At 37.7% G+C, this 20239-nt stretch overlaps 1 protein-coding gene across 4 annotated transcripts in view; it reads right to left on the bottom strand.

Annotated features, from left to right (window-relative positions):
* The window catches only part of DCLK2 (doublecortin like kinase 2), a 77521-nt gene that overhangs the window by 50333 nt on the left and 6949 nt on the right, over positions 1-20239 (bottom strand). For all 4 annotated transcript variants that reach the window (XR_008965551.1, XR_008965552.1, XM_057369182.1 and 1 more), the window contains exon 2: positions 14263-14597. Coding sequence is in view for 2 of the 4 variants with exons in the window: in XM_057369182.1 (XP_057225165.1) it covers positions 14263-14597 (335 nt within the window). In the remaining 2 variants the exon portion in view is untranslated. The remainder of the gene's footprint in view (positions 1-14262; positions 14598-20239) is intronic.

Here is a 20239-nt window from a genome sequence, read left to right as displayed (position 1 = left end):
CCACATTGGAGGAAAGATTGCAAGAGAGGGAGGAGAAAAGGCAAGCAAAAGTTGTYGCTGAAAAATATTTATAAAAAGCTCATTCTATCCTTCTGAATAAAGTCACAACACATTATACCAGAGAGAACATGCTCTGGAGAGTTATGGGTACATTAATGCAATTTAAAAATTTGTTGAATGTTACACTTACCTTTGAGTAGCAACTGTGTATTATTAGAAGGAATGGAACAAAAAAAAATTTATATCAAAAATTTTAAAAAAATTAAAAATGTAAAAGCCATGGACACTCAATCTTTCTAAGCTGGAAGATGGCAAAGAGAGTGAGTGCTGAAGCAGGTAAATTTATCCCTCAACTTGTATGTACAGCCAACACCTTRCCCAGAACTACATCCATTTAAATGCCTTCCCTAGCACACACCAGCAGTATGGCTAGTAGGGGAAAAAGGGGGCAATGGGGTGCAAAAMAGCCTGTCATRTTCAGACTRAAATCACTTGAGGAATTTCCAAGGCTATCYTAATACTGTAATAATGAAATAATAATGCTACAATAGTGGAAGCAAAGCAAACAAAGCAAATGCCCAAAATAAAAGCCCACCAGAGAGGTGATGGAGAAGGGTCACCGTAAATTAAAGGAAGGCAGATATCAAGTTTCTGCAAGAGAGGRGATGCACAGTAAATAATTTGCAACCAGAAATTTTATTATCACTATTTTGCAAATGAATAGCTTGTCACATGCCTCAATATATCTGTGCACTAGTAAAAACATGCAGGCATTTTCTGAAAATTTATTTCTCAGAATCCTAACTGTGATCTGAGAATTTAATTTTTAAAATAGTTGGACTATTTAAACTATTTTAAAAATAGTTAATCAGTTCACAAATCTGAAGCATAAACCAATACATCAAATTCTGAGAACTGTCAGCCGAATTTAACCAAAGACTCCACTCTAGCAGAATATTAAAAGTGAACAATCTGTTCCAACTATACTTTTTACAAGAAAAAATTCTGTTGTTTTGAGGACACAAATTCTAAAAACAATTTTATTTATGTATAACAAAATATGAAACCTCAAGCATATATATATATAATGTTTACACCCTCACACAGATGGTAAATAATGCTACTGTTCTCACTGAAACCTGGTAACACACTATTAGAATAAGAATTCCCTTGCTAATATTCCATTTCACAGAAAACCTGCACTCTCTATTATAGCAAATGAAGTAACTCTATAGAATAAGACAAAGTTAAAACTGGTTCCCTGTCATCTGAGGACAGTTTAAACAAACATTCAGGTGTCATACGCAAAATATCTAACCCTTAGCTAAAAATAAAATTTTTTGAGTGTTCTAGTCAGACTGAAAATGACTCATGGTAAGAAGGAACACGAACCACCTAAAACATTTCGAGACTAATTATATGTGAATATATAAAGCACTGAGAAATAAATTAGTTCAAAAARAGCCTCTAACTTCAGACTCATCCCTAAGAAAGTCAATTTACAAAAGAGGTATTAATATTTATTCCTCATGTCACACCTGACAAGGTTTTTTTAGTTCAGTCCCCAGTCAGTTTTGAACTTCATATAATCCCTTTTTTCCATCACACAAATGAGAAAGTGTTGTAATTCTTATCACTTTRCTAACAAGGATTCACACTGGAGTCTGCATATGAAAATAACTTTTTTACAGTGGGGTCTGCTGTGAAAACCCAGCTTTTCCCTCCATTCTTCCCCAACATTTACAGCAGTAAAGAATTTTTGTTCAGAACAATGGTGATTTTCACAATACATTGCCAGGAACCGGTATCAATTTTCATTTGCTTTGAAGAGAAGGAAGAAACGCAGTGACTACAATTCTGGAAAAATTTTGGAAGAAGGAAAAGATTCCATGTAAAATATGGAATCTAACTATCAGTCAAACAAGCCAGAAGACAGGCCTATTTTCCCTCTAGCACACATGTGATCCCAAGAGAACTTCACCAATAAACTCGGCTACAGATGAAGAAAAAAAAAAAAAAAAATCCACATGCAAAGATTTGGAAGTCATTTCAGATGCAAACTACAAACCTGAGAAGGGTGAAACACTGGGGACTCATATTTGGACGAAATACCCAGAGACCTATTCTCACATCTTTTCCATTGTCCAGAAAAACATAGCCCAGTGCGCATGGAGCATTTGTGTCCAAGCACTGGAGGACAGCCACAGCAGGTATGCATCYTTTTTTCCTTAATTTACCAGCTGACTTTATAAAAATAATTCATCTTGTATAACCTGAAGAGCACGTACAAGCTATTTTCCACAGGACAGCAATATTCTCCATGACATAGTACCATGGACTGCCCCATTTCCTCTCCTTTATCCTTTCTCAATAAAGAAACAACGCCCTCCACTCCCAGCCATGGAGTGGAGACCCTGCTGACAGGGCTAATGTAATGAAAACTGCTTTTATTGCTCAGTTTAGAATCCTTATTTAAGCAATATGGATAAACTGAAGTTTTTAATTTCAGATAACTGTTTAGAAACTTCTGGGCTTGTATTGCCTCCCAAGTGATGAAAAAAGAAGGTTTAAGTGTTGTGATCTGGCCTTATAAACTCCATGTGACTAATCATATTTTAATAGTTTTTTTGCTTAAACATCAATCAGTCTGAGTTTACAGGCATACCCTTCCCCCATAGTTAATAACTTATGTTAGATGTTTATATCCAAAAGCTCCATATAAATCTTATTTCTTACAAAGGACAGTGACAGAGGCTTCCAAAAGCCTCAGATAAAACTAACAAAAGGTGCTAAACTCCCAGTCATTTTTAGAGGTACATAGTCCCTCACTACTTTTGAAAATTTTCTGTTCATGTGTTTTGATTTGTCCTGAAACAACAACAAMAAAAAAATCTGGCAAGTCCTTTTTATTTCCATTACCATATATGTGGCATCATTCATACTTTGTTATGCAGTCTTAAATGAAGATGAAAAAATAAAGTTCCGAAATAGAAGCAAGGAATAGAAACTTTCATCTCCAACTAATTATTGCCAAAATATATGAACAAGCCATGAGAATTACTTTGGAAATTGCAGACAAATATCTATCCATTAGAAATAATGCCAAACATCTTCATTCCCCCAGTAACTATAATACCGTTCTAAAATTTGAATATTTGGTGACATATGGATGGGACGAAAAAGAAGTTGTTGAGACGTAAGCATCATAAATACATTTTTTAAAGGCAAATATTTGAGAAGTAGAAGATAGGAAAAAATAATGTGGAAAAGGTGAAGTGTGCTGTAAGATATCAAAATGTATTCATGCGTCAAAACCAAGAAAATCTGTATAATAATTACTAKTTCCAAGAGTATTCAAAGCCCTCTCAGACCCTAAAAACTTCCCAAAAACCATCTTTGCACCTTGGATTGCACCTTCTCCCACGTGTTTCTCAATACAACTTGTGACAGAAGACAATGATGAGGTTTTCACACATCCGATTACGAACGTAAATCCAAAATCAAGAGCAAATCCCTGTCAGGTAAAGGAAGATTAATGCTTCAGCTAGGAATATGTTCTTAAGGAGGTGACAGACTTCAAGGACTGCAGGTAATAACACCACTCTGATACTGAAACTCTGGGAAACTGAATCGTTTGTGTATGAAAGTGAAGGAGGACAAAATACAGAGCTTGGTAGATTTCATCATTTGTTCATCGTTCTCTTAGATTTCACAAGCTTAGAGTATCTATTTTACTGCATTTTTGGTTTAAGTAAAAGTATAAACTAATATATTCCAAAATTTGCAAGTATATGTTAAACAAATATTAGAAATATACTTYAATGCAACAGATTAGTGTGGGAAAAATTACATAACAGAGCTTGCAGAAGACAGATTTCCCTGCTTAACCCCCAGTTCCAGGGGAGTGGAGAGAATACTTTTCCCTTCAAGGCAAAAAGATCAGCCACTGGCCAGAACTGGCCAGAATAGCTGTCTACCAGGAAACTTCACTGCACCATGAAATGTATGAACACTCTAGTGCTCATATAAAGCCAATTGTGCAATACAGATTTTGTTTGCAGAGATGGGGATTTTTGAGTCAGATATCTGGTACACACTGTGTCCTCTTTGCAAATCAAGCCAGAACAATTTCCAATTTCCAAGACATCTCCAGATGTCTGTGCAGTCACATGGACATTTTCTAAGTGTCTGTATTATYGTGTCCCTTGCAAAATACAGGGAGAATAAGGAATGCTTATCACTCATGCTTGATTTTCTCTTGATCAATTCTATCCTGATTAAACCAACAAAACCCTTGATTTCTGTAAAAGTGGAATAGGAAGTTTCTACATGCAAGAAAAAGGTACCTTCAGAAATCATTTACAAAGAAGTAAATGATTGGTACTCTTTTGGTACTCTTTATAGCATAATCATCTTTACTTTTCTTAGCTAACTGGTATCTTTTCCAATGATTTTGTCCATGGAGTAAGTACTCCCTAAGTACTAATTGAATTGAAAGCTAGAGATAAGATGGGGAAAGCCAAKAAAAGCCAGATCTACTTGCCAAAATTCCAACTTCCCATTTAGTTTATGAGTTATGTTCCATTCTTTTTTTGCATTCTTCTGAAATATTTTGGTTTCTTTAAGAAGCCTTTCATAATTACAGAGATATCCTGCGCCATGCATCAGTAAATAMAACACCAAATAAATATGAACAAAGTAAACATTTAAGAACATGGCAGAGATTGCATCTTTACACAACAGAGAAAAAAGATTGTTGGCTCAGTGAACAAGTGCTACAAGAACACTGACTTTTACTGCCTACACTGTAAACACTGAGTTATCACTCCCTCCTATGCAAAGCTTTCAATCTGCAAGCCATAAACAGGGTCACTGYTCCTTTTAAGTGCTGGGAAGTGCTGCTTTTAAGAGTTGACTTGCCTTGCTATTACTTCAATATTATTTTTCCTTCAGAATCTTCAGGTTTCTTTGCTTAAAGGTTCACTGCAAATTAATCAGCTAGCAATACTTTAAACATTTAAGACAAAAATTCCTTTCTTCTCTCCAACGAACTGTTTCATGCTTCCTGCCATTAACTTAGTATGGAACAGAACATCATTTTTCTTAGTAACTGGTACAAATATAAAAATGCTTATTTTAAGATTTCTGTTGTGCTTCAGTAGGCTTCAGAAACTATCTGATTAGAGCCAAGCAAGAAGCAGCTACAGATCCATCAACCTGACAACCTGAAGGCCAAATCCTAAAACTAGAAAGTCTGCTTACAGACTCAGTAATGAACAGGAATGGAGAAAATTCAACCTTGAAACCCTTTCATATATGGTTAGTAAATAGGTTTACACTGTAAGATGTTACAGCATTCTTAAAGAAAATTTGCATGTTAAAATGTTATAACGTAAGAACTGTTTACTGAAGGAACACAAAGTAATTTAATTACAGGAAAAAAATTTCCAAGATCTCAAAGTAATGAGGAACCTGCAACACAAATCCTAATCTGGCATATGACAGCTGCAGAATGAATTCAAAAGATTTTTACCAGACTAATTATCTGTTAATGGGCAGGCTCAGCGGGACATAACAAATTCCCAAGGTTTAGTTTCCAAGTCATGTGACCCAATCTTTAGCATGGCAGATGGCAGACAATGACTGCATACCGCTCTTTTATTCCAACAGCTACACACACCATTTCTGTAACCCATCACTGAAATTATTGTAATCATACATCAACAAAGATGCAACGCTACCACTGGTGACACCACCGCTTTTGCAGCGATTGTTTCCCACACTGAGCAGCGTGTCATTTTTATTAAATGCTGTCAGCCCTCGGTGTGCRCAGACAAAAATTGAAATCCCCGTAGGATTTATCCTCTCTATAGATCCACAAAGATTTCAGCAAGTTGGATGTCACTTTTAACAGGACACACATGTTTGCTGTTAGCTAAAATATCTGCAGGTTTTTTCAGTTACCACACTCTAATTTGAAAGCACTGACTTCACACCAGGTTCTGATTTTATGCTCATTTTTAGGAATACTCTCTTCCTTTAACATCACACTTCTCCAACCTGCTAGTCCRATGGCATTGGGAATTACTGATTGCATCTCTAACCTGTACCTCGCTGAAAAAGATTGGATTCTCACCCAGGGGACAGCAGCCACCACATTCCCAGTAACATTACACCACAGCTCCACAGGCAGAATTACACATCCCTGTGGGAAGGAAAGAGATACGCTCYCTATTCTGTCTGTACAGTATTCTGGGTTATTGATCTCCAGAAAGCAAGAATAGGACACAGGGGATCCCCCCGCTGTGACAAATTCTAAAGAGCTTTGTTCCAGAGAGCCAAGGTTTCCAGTGCTAGACTGTGGCTGTTTCATACAGCACGACCTTTATTTTTTGCATATGCAACAAAGCTGAAGGGCTTCCTCAGCATTATTGTTCACTTCAAGTTTAACACACTCTTCTGACATGATTCTCTAGACGTTCAAGGCTCTGTTTGCTTTTTAATTCTTTTTCTGCAGCACCTTTGAAATGAAACCCTTACCATTTTGCATTTTCTTATTTTCCTAAAATAGTGATCAGGCTGGTAAATGCAGTCCTCTGGCAACTGTGATAAAATTGTAATACTTTCTAGGCTAAACAACAAACCCTGTATATTTTGCACCATTGCAAGTAAAGAAAATGCATCAGAAAGTGTTCCATGACAAGATAATACATACCTGGGAAAAGATTTCTGTATTTTCATATTTGGGGTTTTTCTCCGATTGCTGCAACTATGACCGGGCAGTGTTAATTTCAAGTTTGTTTCAGACAAACACTTTCTTCCATATATAACTACAGATGGGATCATTTCTCTGTCCATGAGCAGAGGCCAAAATTATCTCTCCTCTGTCTGAGCATGCTATTTCCTCCTAGCAATAAATAACCATGGCTCCCTGTTCTGAGCACACCACCTGCAAGTCTGACCAAAAATACCATGCAGTGGTGTCCATGGATGAATTCACTTCCCGCCAYACAGACTTCCTGAAGACTAAAGCCACTTTAATTCTTTTGTTTTCAGTAAGACTTGCAAGGTTTGTATCCCGTGCTGACTAGACAKAGGCATCTGTCCASWGCTGTTCTCTGAAACAATCCCAGAYTCCAGCAAAAGCCAAACTTCCCTTAAATCATGTTGCACATCAAACATTAGTTGCTTTGCTAGCACTAGGATAAAACTTACTTTAACTGTAACCCCTGCTGCCTGAATTGTGTGGGTTGCAGGTATGCACACATGCACACTTTAATATTAGCAGACATTCAGGYTTTTGTTTTATCTTCAGCTTAACAGCTCTTCCAAAGTGGTAAATCACCTTTGTTACCAAAAACACTCAAATCCAATCAGTTTTCAGAAGCTTAAAGACTGTCAGACTTCAGTTATCTGCTGAAAAWAATAAAATTCAACTCTTCATTAATCTTATTTTGACAGTCACTATCCACCATTGAGTTCCATAGGATCTGATCTTGACTGTAAGCCTATTCCTTCTTTCTTTATATATAGGGAAGACACAGAAATAATTTTCTTTTGCTGCTAGGTTGTTTTTTTTTCTTTTCATCCCCCCAAAAACTTGTTGACTACCTTTCCATAATCTAAGTTAACCCATTTCCTTCAATTTTTCTTTATAGAACATGTTTTCCTACATCTTTTCACTCTTTTCTGGATTTCCATAATCAAGCTGTCTCTGGCTGGCATGGAGTAGGGCASAGCAAACCCGACGTGTACGTGAGAAACACAATGATTGACTGCAACTTCCACATGGATGTTGGCTTTCCCCTCCTGTGCACAACCAGTGACACCAATAATTCATCTTCACATCTTCAGCTGTGATCCTTTACCACTTCAACCAGAACCACTTGTCATTTCCTATCTGCATTGTTAATAGCCAGTGAAAGATTACTCARMCTGCTTTGTCCCCAGCTATTTCTGYAGCTTGTCACRTTTCTAATCTTCTGTTGTCCAGGTTTCCTGTAGCTCATCTGTATTTATTAAGCATATCCTCGACTCCATCTTCCAGGTCATTTCCAGAGACTTTTACATACACACATTCATTGACCTGTACTCAATATGAAATTCCGGTTTGGCAGTGAATCATCAATAACCACTCAGAACAGCAATATTCCAACTGTGCGTTCGGTAAGCAGTGCATTTTTTCTGGACCGTGCCTCCCTATCTGACTGATGAGAAAAGACAGCATGAAAAAAACTTATTTCAGATACAAAGGARTAGCCACTATTGTTTTCTTCCCCTTGTCTCTCTCCGCAGTGAAGTAATTAATTCAAAACTATGTATTGCTAAAATACCCAAACAAAGTAAACAAAAATCCAACCAAAAAGCCCCCAAACCTTCCCAAAACCCCATATCATGCACTCAGTTGAAGCATTCYGTGTCCAGAGCTCAATCCAAACCAGCAGGCTCCCTGAACAGACAGGTGCAGTGTCAGTGTCCTTCTGTTCTGTGACACATAAAGGTGACTGCGCCAAATCTGACATTTTTCAACTTCCAGGAGATGCAGGTATTCCACGGCTACATATTTACTCAAAGAAAGGGAAATAATCCAGCCAGCCATCAGAAAGTGGTTCACAGTACTGCTCCATCAATTTTTTGTCCTGTAAGTCCAAGAGTCAGGTTGATTTAGCTCAACCTTAGGGACCCACATCTCACTTACAGAACAGCCACTCTAGGATGATTAGACCCATCCAGGACTCCTCTATACTGTTTTTCAGCATTTCCCTATGCCCTGGAAAGTTATCTTTACCTCTTCCACATTGGCTTTGTCTCAAGTTGACCCAGTGAATGAGAAGAATGGCTCTTGACATCTGGTATGACCTTTCCTCCTCTGTACTGTGGGTATATTTTCTGATCTAACTTCCCAGGCCACTTAGTTCCTACTCTCTTGGAAGTTCTATTCTCTTTCTTTAATGACAATCTAAATACAACTTCTGGATTCATCTCCACCACATGCTTTACTGTTTCTCACACAATAAAAATTTGCAGACACATGTCRGCTACAAAAACTCCAAACAAGCAGGCAAACAAACAAAAAATAAAATTCCAAGCCAACGATATAAATGCCTCTTTCCAGCTGATGATTTACTCTTACATTGCAGAGCTATACCACTGTGCATCGAGGTCTCTGCTGGTCCTATTACCATTCTCTCACAGGATGCTGAACTTTAATAAACCCCCACTTTGTGTCCCCCCCCTCTGTCCTATGCTCAGCTACTATGTGTCATTTCTCACAAAATAAGCAGATTCACACATGCTTTTTCTTGTGGAGATGAACCATGAATTCTGAAAAGCCTTTCTATCCTACATCTCTCTTTCTGTAGTTCTATTGCCAATCATATCCATAGTGTCAAATCCCCAACCACTCTGCTGCAGTTTGACAAATTGTAAATCGCTTTCTAAAAGTTGACTATCTCTTGTGACCCTCAGTCTTCAAGATGAATTCAGGGACTATCATTACTGTTCAAAAACGTGAGGAAAGACTCCTTGCTCACAAATTCCAACCTTCTGTGGGATCTGCAATGCAGAGAATCTCTCTCTGCAGCTGCCACTGACATTCCTTTGTAACAATATATAAGCCTTTTTAAAGTTGTGAGCTATGCAAGGGCTTAAGGATTTCTTCCCCTCATATTTGCAGATTAATGCAACATTTCAGCTTAAAATGGTATTTTAAATTTCAGCAGAACTAGAGCTGAAAAAAAAAAGCTGGCTATGTCTGTTCTTGCAAAATGCCTTGTAGCAGAAATTCAAACCTGTGCCCTTCCCAACACATTTTTACAGTGTCTGTATTAGGTTAAAGCCTGAGATGCAAGACAAAAACTTATTTTACTTAGGTAGCTTTCAACCACAAATAATGCCTGCTAACACCAAAGCAAAGTTTCTATTGCAGCTGCTTCTCAGCCTGCAATGAGATATCAGTGATGTAACAGTACAATAAAATCACACACACATGCACAAAATTACACTTCTAGAGCTGGTTCCTCAAGGAACCTCCTCCTTTGGTAGGAGAAAATTGAACTAAAGGGAAATATTTGCTATAAATACCCAGTTAACTGCAACAAAATCCAGAAAAAAAACTCATACAAATATAACCATGTACAAAACTGAGAAAAATTAAATTCTTAAGGTCTAAAAATTGTCTCAATACTAAACAGTCACATCTCTGAGATTAAGACTGGAGGAAAAATGCTATCTTAATGGAAATTTTTGAGATGTGAATGACAAAAGCTGATGTGCCAAAAGAATCAAGAATATGGGAAATATCTCTTACACTAATAAACAAAATCTCTCTTGCTCATCCCTTACTTTGGTTTCTGTCCTCTGTGATGGGTATGTTAACAGCAAAGCAAATGCAAACTTCAGTTTCCAAAAGCTATCTTCTCCACTAAGAGTTTTCAAATCTGCTACTAGAAAATTGAAAAATTACTGAGAGGAGAACACAATGAGGGTTAGATACATCCACATGTAGCATCAGTTTTATTCAGTTACCTGTTTACTTTTAATGAGCACTTTGTAAAAAAACTTCATTAACAGATAATTGGGGAGCTTTTGGTTTCAGAGATGGCCACCAACATACCTGGGGCCCACACAAAAGGAGCTTCAAAATAAGGCTAATTTTTGGTGCATTCTCATTATTTTGGGAAAGGAGTACGGAAAAGGTGGCTCATCCACCTTTTCAATCCTGTTATGGATGCTACTCCATGAAACTGCAACACACTGCAAGCTTAAAAAGTGTGAAGATTTAATTTTCTTTTGTGTGTCAAATAACACAAGCTTCAGAGCTCTGGCTGTTTTTTTATGAGCTCCTCACAGGAAATTCCACCCTCCCAATTTACCACAAAGTTGCTCCCCCACACTTCACTATRACTAAAGCCTGAAACTTAGCAAGAAAGAAACCCTCCATTCTCTTCAGAGACAACTAAGGGTTAACTTCCCAACTGGAGAAGTTTCAGTCTGACTGTCCTTGCTTCACAGTAGGATAGTGACAGATTCCAGGAAAATGCAGCCAAGCAAGGAAAACACTTGGGTCAAGCAAATATATTAGGCAAACCTCAATGACAGAAGTACAATGACTGGAACAGCAGAAGCCTACACTGCAAAGTTAAAGCCTAGTTACTTTTACAGAAATATCTTTTCTCACTTTGAAATCATCACAGAACTCTTGGGAGGTAAAGAATATGTTGTCTGCTCAATAGCTTAAAAGTTAGAAGTCAGCCCTGCATCAATGTAGTTAAAGAAATAAAACTGTTCTCCAAGCTACAAAGCACTGCTATGTTAAGTTACAGCATTCATGCTGAAACTGAAATGGAAACCTAGCAAACATTGTAAAATCCTACAGTTAAAAACCAGATACTTGTCTGTCTTCACACACAATAATCAAGGAAAATATCCAACTCAGGTGTTATTCTCTGTATTACCATTATCATGAAGACGTTGCTACAGAGAAGACTAAWGAAATCAGGAGAGTACACAAAAACTCTCTTGAAGACATCCTTTCTGTTGTACTGGTCAGAAAGATCACTGGTTTTATCATAATTTCTTCCTACACATTAAATGGTTCTACTGGAATAAAAAAATCAMACCACAAGTTAACAGAACAATGCATTCCCTAAGCCAAGGATAAGATTTTATACATACATGTTTTGAACAACTGAATTTCAGCCCAAATTTCATATTAAACAGAAAATACAACCTATGCCTCTTCACTCAGAAAAAAAAAAATTAAAAATGTATTTCCGCAGAGAAAAAAAATGTGAAGGAGCGAGGAAAAAATCTGAACCATGAGAAACACAAGAGCTACATTTATAGGAACACAGCCATTTACAAAATGCCTTTTTTTAATGGTTGCCTTTCAAGCTGTGCCAACACTACAACGAACATAAAAGATCTGCCTCCCTAGCAGATTTAGAAGAATAAGCAATTACTACATTAGAGAAAATAGGCTCAGAAATTTCCACCAATTGGTAATTGGCAGCAAAGCAACTCCCTATGTGCCAAACCCCAAAAAGCCCTTCGGCACCAACCTCTACATATACCAGCAATGAACAAACAAATAAAAAAAAAAAAAACAAAAAAAACAAACTACTGCCTCAAACAGGGTCAGCCCTTCTCTTTGGGGAAAGAGAAACAAACAAAAAACAAACCAAAAACCCCCACCAGAACTCTCCATCCTTTTAAAACAGCAATAGAAGGCTTTTCTTTTTGTAAGTGTTTAAAGTGACAGATCTTCTCTTTGGGGCACTACATCTCAGYACCTCTTAAAACACAGTTACACTAGGATTGTGCAACAAAGGCTCCTTCCCAAAGCGTGTGGAAAGCACAAGGCCTTTCTTCCCAAAGGAAGGGAGCTCTCCTAATTTATGCACAACTGCTGGGACAGTTTACTCAGAGAGGCACTGCATGGAGCAACCCTCTGCAGTGTTTGCACTCAGGGATTTTTCAATCCTGCTTGAGAACACTCCTACAGCTGCAGTCCAAGTTTGATGACTGCCTCTGTCACAGAAGAGGAGGAGGAGGAGGTTCTGCAGCAAACAGAAATCTTATTTTGGAGCATTACCAACGACTGGTCATCCTCACCATGGGCTGAAGACAATCATCATCCACTGTGGGTGATGGGAACATGCAAGCAATGCATGTGATATTTAACATTAACTACTTCTATTGATCCCTGATGCACCCCTGCATCTTCCATGTCAATGCAGATCACTGAGCTTCTGCTGTTTCAGCAATGCAATAAAAGAAGTGAATGTGAACTGACAATCCTAGGTTTTGCATTTTCTCTCACTGACTCTATCTACTTTCTTGAGAAGACTAAAATCATCTTATCTGAGACAGTGACAGAACACTTCATGGGAAGAAGAAACTAATTATTGCATAATAAATATCTTCCAAGCTATTTTATTATGAATTTAATTAAACATGACTGAAACACATTTTGGATGTTCCTAGGAAGGATTCTCTCTTAAGAAGCATCATTAACAAATTTCATTTAAAATAAAACCTATTAGAAGAACTGAAGACCACATCATCATGCTGCCACCAAACACTGCAAATCAGGAGTCTCAGGGAAGCCTTTGCCTTGCATATTTTCACCGAAACACAGAAGCTGTTCTTTTCACATACTTCACTCGAAGAAATGTGTCCAAGTACACAGAGACAGACCTCATACTGAGGCAATTTAAGTGCACTTGTTCTGCAATACGTTTGCTAAAAACTTGCACCGCAAAAAGGTGCTTTTTACACAGTCAGCAGGACTGCAAACATTATAAAAAGCTTGACAATAAAAATTCCCACATCTACGARCAGAACTAAAACTTTTACAAATAGSTCATGSAGATATACATGTAYGCAGATGTACAGAAATGTCTGTTGAAGGAGGAAGGATACTAATATTTAGTCAACAGTGCAGGAGTGCAGGCACCTGATACCTGACATGATCTACTCTGCAGCCTGTGTTGCTCTGTTACCAAAGTCACAATACTGTCAGAGTCACACAACAGGGTCAAATAAAAGTATCAGATATCAAGTTCTATGAAGGGCTGAGTCATCAACAGGACTGATCAACAGGAAATGTATTCATGACACTTTAAACCGGTGCAGCAGAGCATTCTGTGCACACTCCTGTATTTCTGAGCAAGAATACAGGCCTACTGCATTATTAATCCTGGCTGCGAGGATTTTTTGCAGAGGTGAAATTAAAAGCAAAAAAAAGCAAGTTGCAGAGATGTGACCACCCTTCCAGAATTGTCCATTTCAGATAAAATTTTTGACCTCAGCTCACGTCAGTTAATACCTCTGGAAATAACAATCTTTGGAAGTGCAATGGAAGGAGACATCAATATTTTTCTTACACCACTCACCACTATGTAGTAGTCTGAAAACAGGACTCTGCTTCTGAAAACACATAGGCATCTCAACAAGTTCAAATGCTTCAAATAAACTGTATTATTTAATCAACAGGCACATTTTTGGGCAATGCAAAAAAGTTAGCATAAAAATATTTTGTTTTACTTGAATGTAAAGATCCAGTTATTTTATGCTATATACAGTCCTATTTTTTTTACACATATTAATATTTTAGTAAAGTTTTCAAAAGTTGATGTTTTTTAAATGGTCATTATTCAGAAGTAGATTAAAGCACACACAGTAASAAGAATTCAATTTATGAAAACAAAGCAGCTTAGATTATTAGATTATTAGAATAAACTGAGTTTATTCTCCTACCTGCTTCCCATCCAGTGTACAAAGTCTCTTGACTACACCCGAGTCTAACTTAATGGCTTCGGTGATGTCATTCAAGACCTGTTCGAAGGAGTGAGCCGTCTTCTTGTTCAGCAGGATCCTCACAGCTTTCCGTGGCTTTACCCCACTCCTAATAACAGTCACCAGTTTGGGTTTAATGAAATCTTTACTCTCCTTCACTTCGCTCCTCGTGGATGACAAAGAGGTCAAGGAGCGACTGGAGCCAGTCCTTATGTTCACACACCAGTTGGGGTTGACATTCTTGGTGTAATCAACTTTGCGAAATGGCTCGTTGGACGCACACACGTAGCTTTCACCTGCAAAGAGGAGGGCATTTTCACAGTTTAAGGGGGTTGGCAGCTACTTTGTCAATTTAAAAACAAAACAACAAATATTTGGGGAGTGATTTTCCTGTATTTCAACATGTAGGACTTGTAAATTATCAGAGCTATCCACCACTCTCACAGAGTGCTTTCAGCAGGTTTCAGAAGACCTCTTCTTTAGAAACAAAATTAAAAATGGTAGGGGATAATGAGGAGGTTCAAGRTATTTCACATGTCTTCAGGATTTTGAGTCCTTTTGCAAGTGCTTAAATTACTTGAGCTCACAATAAATGACATTAAGAGAATTCTCCTACAGCAAATATCCAGGTCCTTCCTTATATATCCCTCAACCATATACTTCAAGATACGTACACCCATGTCTTTGTTGGATTATTTTACTACAGCAAGTTGTAACAGAATAAAATTTAGGCATCCCAAGACCCTTAMCCTGAAAGCCACATTAATTTACCACAGGTTATTACCTTTCTCCCAAGGACACACATTTGAAATGCATTCACCTCAATATTTTTTAGACCAACAAATACCTGTTGAGGCCACAAATGAGTCTTTGAGACTATGGGAGTATAATAGGACAACTACACTTCTACTTTTTTTTCCCCCTCTAATTCAAAGCTGGTTTCTTGGGAGTGTTTTTTGTTTGTTTTTTTATAGAAAAAAAGAAGTGGAGGACTGCTTGSTGCTTACCACAACTCTTTGGACCCTGACAGCAATATTAAAGATGTAAACCATGGCAAAGGACATCCTCAACTCTGAGTTAACCCACATCCTTGGGGTATCACAAAATGGCATCCCAGGACATTCTTGAAGGGCAGAGTATTGCCAGAAGGTTAAAGGTAAGCATTCCAAGCTGACAGAATACACCACTCCTCCAGGGAGAAGAGCTACCTGTATCTTTAAAAGCTTAACCTAAAGCCTAGTTCTAAGCCTAAACCCTGTTCTAAGCCTAAAGCTTAAGGTCACTGGTGGAAAAACCAAACTCACCTCTTACACACACAGCAAGATGAGTAAAGAGTAAACATACATCCATTGGGCAGAATTGTGAGAGCTACAAGATGCCTACCTACATTTAGATACATACTAGAAAACTTTTAAACACCATTTTTACTTTCTGAACTCTAGTTTGGAGGGTTGATTTATCTTAGAAGTGGCAGAGCTTCTTATTCTAAAAGCAAGACACTAAACTGCTTTCAAAACTCTGAATTACTGTGAGCTGAAAGACTTTCTTGTTTCTTTTCCAATACCAATTACACTGCTTTGTAATTTATCTTGTATTTAGACCTTCTYGAAAGTCTACTTTCTGTATTTGAAAGAGCACAGTTTATAATTAAGACAAGTTAATGATGATTTTGTTTGGGAAATTCTGGCAGCCAGTTCTGCATCCACAAACACCCCTAGGACTGTRTCCCACTGCAGGACTGGGAAACTGGGGTGAGGTTTTGTGGATGCCACTGCCTTGCCTGTACTCTTCCTCTCCACTCATCCCCATCGTTCCTCCTCATATTCACAGATCAAGGGGTGAACAAAACAAACTGGTACAGACAAAACYAGACTCCTTATCTTTCCCCCCAAAAAATAGCTAAAAGAAATTAGGTRTTTTCAGCCCATTAACTCATTGAAAAAGAGCTGCATGCCACACATTAAATTACAGGTAGGAGAGAAAGAACCCCAAACTCCACACAGCTTTGTAGGGACTGTGGAGGTCTAGCAGCTTGTGCTGAGTTGTAACAAATCTCCAAGTAATYTGATTTTATCAAACCTGTTCTGAGAAAGACAGTGGATGGGATGTCTTCAGAATGTCTTCAGAATGACTACATCTGTTTTCTGAACAATTGCCAGYAAGTTTCTCTCTAAGCTCGCTGCTGCCAAATGAGAAGCACCTCCAAGAAGCTGGCAGTTCTCATTCATACCAACAGCCTCTAATTACACCTGCTGATCCTTTTGTAATTCTCCCCTCACAACTGCTTTCCTGCATGGCACAGAACCCCGGCACAGTGTGACACCACACTAAGCACCACACAGCCTCCTGCTCGCTCTACTCGGTGGGACAGAAGAGGGAAAGCCAGAAAGGTAAAATAAAAATCATGGATTGAGATAGAGACAGTTTAATAGAGAAAACAAAAGCCACAGGGRCATGAAAAGCAAAACAAGGAATTCATTCACCACTTCCCAAGGACAGGCAGGTGTTCAGCCACCTCCAGGAAAGCCAGGCTCCATCATGGTAGCAATGATGTGGGAAGCCAAATGCTGTAACCCTGAAYATTCCCACTCTTCCTCCTTCTTCCCATGGATTTATAAGCCGAGCATGATGTCATATGGTCTGGAACACCAYTTGGGCCAGTTGGGGTCAGCTGTCCCAGCTGTGTCCCCTCCCAGCTCCATTTTCCCCCAGCCCACTGGYGTGGGATGGTGTGAGAAGCCAAAAAGGCCCTGGCTCAGTGTAAGCCCTGCTCAGCAGTAACAAAAACATCCCCATTATCAGCACTGTTTCCAGCACAAACACAAAACATAGCCCATACCAGCTACTATGAAGAWAATTAACTCTATCCCAACCAAAACCAGCACAAACTCTTAGAACAGTCTGTCCATCTCTGTGCAAAAGTTTTAAATAAATTCTGCAAAGTATCTCAAAATTCATCATCAAGTATGTTCAGAATTTTCTTTTCTGACTCAAAACCAATACAGTTCCAAGACCATTAAAAAAAAACCCTAACAAATGCACACATGGTAATTCAAAATTAAATAGAAGGGCTGAAATTTAAATTAACAAAGTTAAAAAAAAATAAATAAAAATTAAACCTCCTCAGCAACAGACTCGCAAACTTGAAGTAAATTAACTGTTTTACATGAAGTGTAGGTAGAGGACAAAAGGTCCCTTTGCTCAAGGATTTACCATAGAAGAGTTTCAMCAGGCTATGCTGGCTTTGTCTTTTRCAGACTCATCATCATAAACAGAGCATCTTCTTTTTACTAYCATGCAATGTGTCCTATTATGTGCCACAGCTGTACTACAGCATGCTACAGGACAGCAGAAATTGTCCCTTTATAACATTTTCAGACAMTATTTATCCAAAAGGATCTATATTTCTTTAATGTAGCTGTGTAAAATTCATTGCCTTCTACTGGTTTCCTTGATTGATGCATTAAGAACATAATTTCTTGATTATCTCAAAGGGTTGCAATGCTGGTTTCTTCTTGTAACTTCTTTTCCTTTAAGCAGAGACCACAGTAACAAAACCCAGGAAGTGCTTTCAAGTTGAAACAATGTATCAACAGAAAGAATTTCAAATTATTTGTTTCAGCTGTATTTAGCGAAGCCTTAAATTCAAGCATAAACTCCTATAGCTTAAAAAAAAAAAAAAAAAAATAAAAAAAAAGATAAAAATCAGCCAAAATGGATTGCAAATTTTCCTGTTATTGGCAGATATAGGAAAGTCTAATTACTTGAGAACTGCAGTATACTACAGATTTTTTAGTAAATGTTTTAAAGTCCCTGCCTGCTTTCATATACCAGGCATATAAATAAACTTCAGTAACACAAGTTTCACATGGAAAACAGATTTTACTACTACACCTGCAAGGCAGGCACATATGGCAGGACTAGAGAAAGAGCTGTAAGTGTGAAAACACATTTACTGGGTGGCTCRTTTGTTTCATGACTAAAAGACAAAGGATGAAGTTCTGAAATTACTTCTCAAACATCTAATGATTTCATCACAGCTAGGACTTCATCCACAGTTTTTAAGTGCTATCAAAAAACTTGAAAAATATGACAAAAACACAAGAAATAATATAAGGAAAGATTAGGAAGCCAACTGCTGCTCTCTGGATAAAGAATGGTTTCCTAGGAACGAGTTAAACATTTATTTGTTTGACAGGGTATACAACTGATTACTTAACAGATGAAAATATGTAAGGAAAAAAATGGCATGGGTAACTTAAATCACACCTAAAAAGTTAACTACGGGAAGCTTTCCTACAGAATGGTGTATTCAAAAAAGCATGCCTGAGAAAACACCATCCCTTGATAAGCAAGTATTATTAAAGTTGTGCTATTGTTTAAATTATTTTAGCCATCCTCCAAAGTTGAAAATGCACTTATGTATGTCTGTTGGGAAGAAATACCAAGTCATTTGTAGAAGTATTATCCCTTTTTTACATTATTTTTTTGTAAGTAAGAACCTGAAAATGTAATATTATATACCATATCTGCTCACAGCTCTCATGTATGACCTGGTTTTAAATCTGCTTGGGATTAATTCATGTACAAGTACACACTTTTGATAATCTCCACAATCTTCCAGAAGAGTAATATTTGTAAAATATAACACTTAATACTTGATTTTTGAGGGGGTCTGGAGGCGTTGAATCAATCAAATTGATTTCAAACACTGTTCACAAAATAACAGATACCTTTATAGTTAAAAATCACAAATATACATAAATTTGACTGCTTCAYTGACTGCCTTGAATGAGATTTTCCATGTGTCTAACCTAAATACTTATAATCTCAAATACAAAGGAAATATTTTCYGAGACTTTAGTGGTGTTTTGATCAGGCTGTAGCTTTGTTTTCTTTTTGCATTGGTACATCTACCAGCCCTAGAAGGTTGACACAACTCCAAAAAGAGGCATAAGCAATACTTCAGGTATTTTCACTGCTGACTTCAAACAAAATGGTCAATTTTATAGCTTGAAGGCCCATTTTCCATTAATAAACTTGAAAGATTTTAAAGCTAATGCATTCTAGCTTTAATTAGCACATGGTCATGGCTTACTGAAAGTAAATACCATGTCTTTAGCTTACAACATTAGCATTAACACAAATCAGCTCCCTAGGTTTCAGACCAGAGCATGAATTTAGTCACCAATATTACCCTGAGATTTGCAGGTAAAGAAGTAAACCCTAGGTTAACGAAGCAGAGACATCTATTAAGCAATAATTTCTTCTTTTTATTTAAATGCAGAAAAAAATGCAACAATTACAGATGTARGTGACATCTGGGACTCTTGAGCCCAGCCAAACTATTCTACAGCAGAAAGCCTAACCAGGCTGCACAGCAGTTTTGGCAGAAGTCTGAAACCTCCTTATAAGTTCTCAATATAATTTCAACAGAGCAAGCTGAAAGTGCCACTTCTTCCATGAAGAAATCCTGCTACCGCCAAAAATTCCTCAAATGGGGCATCTGCTCCCTTAAAAGGAGAAACATCCRCTGGTATTTTGGGTCACAATATAATCAGCAAACACAGTAAATCTAATTCTGATTCTCCAGGTCTTATTAACATTAAAAACATCAGCTAGAAGCCATGAAACAATGCCTATTGACAAGGAAACATTACCTGCCTCTAAATAACTTGGCTGCACTGAATTAACAGCCAGATGTACTATCCATGAAGCAAGACCTGCACGCATGTTGGGTATATGGGTTAAGCACACTGCAAAAGGATTCCAGTTTTAGACAGCCAGCAGTCCAAACACAACTCCTGCCATTCCCTCACAGGAGAAAAATAGAGATGATGAACATAAAAGATGGATAAAAGAGGAAACAAGACTGCACTGGTCAATCTGACTGACAAATAGCCATAGGTCATCAGCTGCTCCCCTGTACTCGGCACTG

The sequence above is a fragment of the Malurus melanocephalus genome, unplaced genomic scaffold (genome assembly GCF_030028575.1).
Source record: "Malurus melanocephalus ecotype Western Australia unplaced genomic scaffold, MMel_1.1 scaffold_105, whole genome shotgun sequence".
Taxonomy (NCBI): Eukaryota; Metazoa; Chordata; class Aves; order Passeriformes; family Maluridae; genus Malurus; species Malurus melanocephalus.
This window is presented reverse-complemented; position numbering and strand designations above follow the sequence as displayed.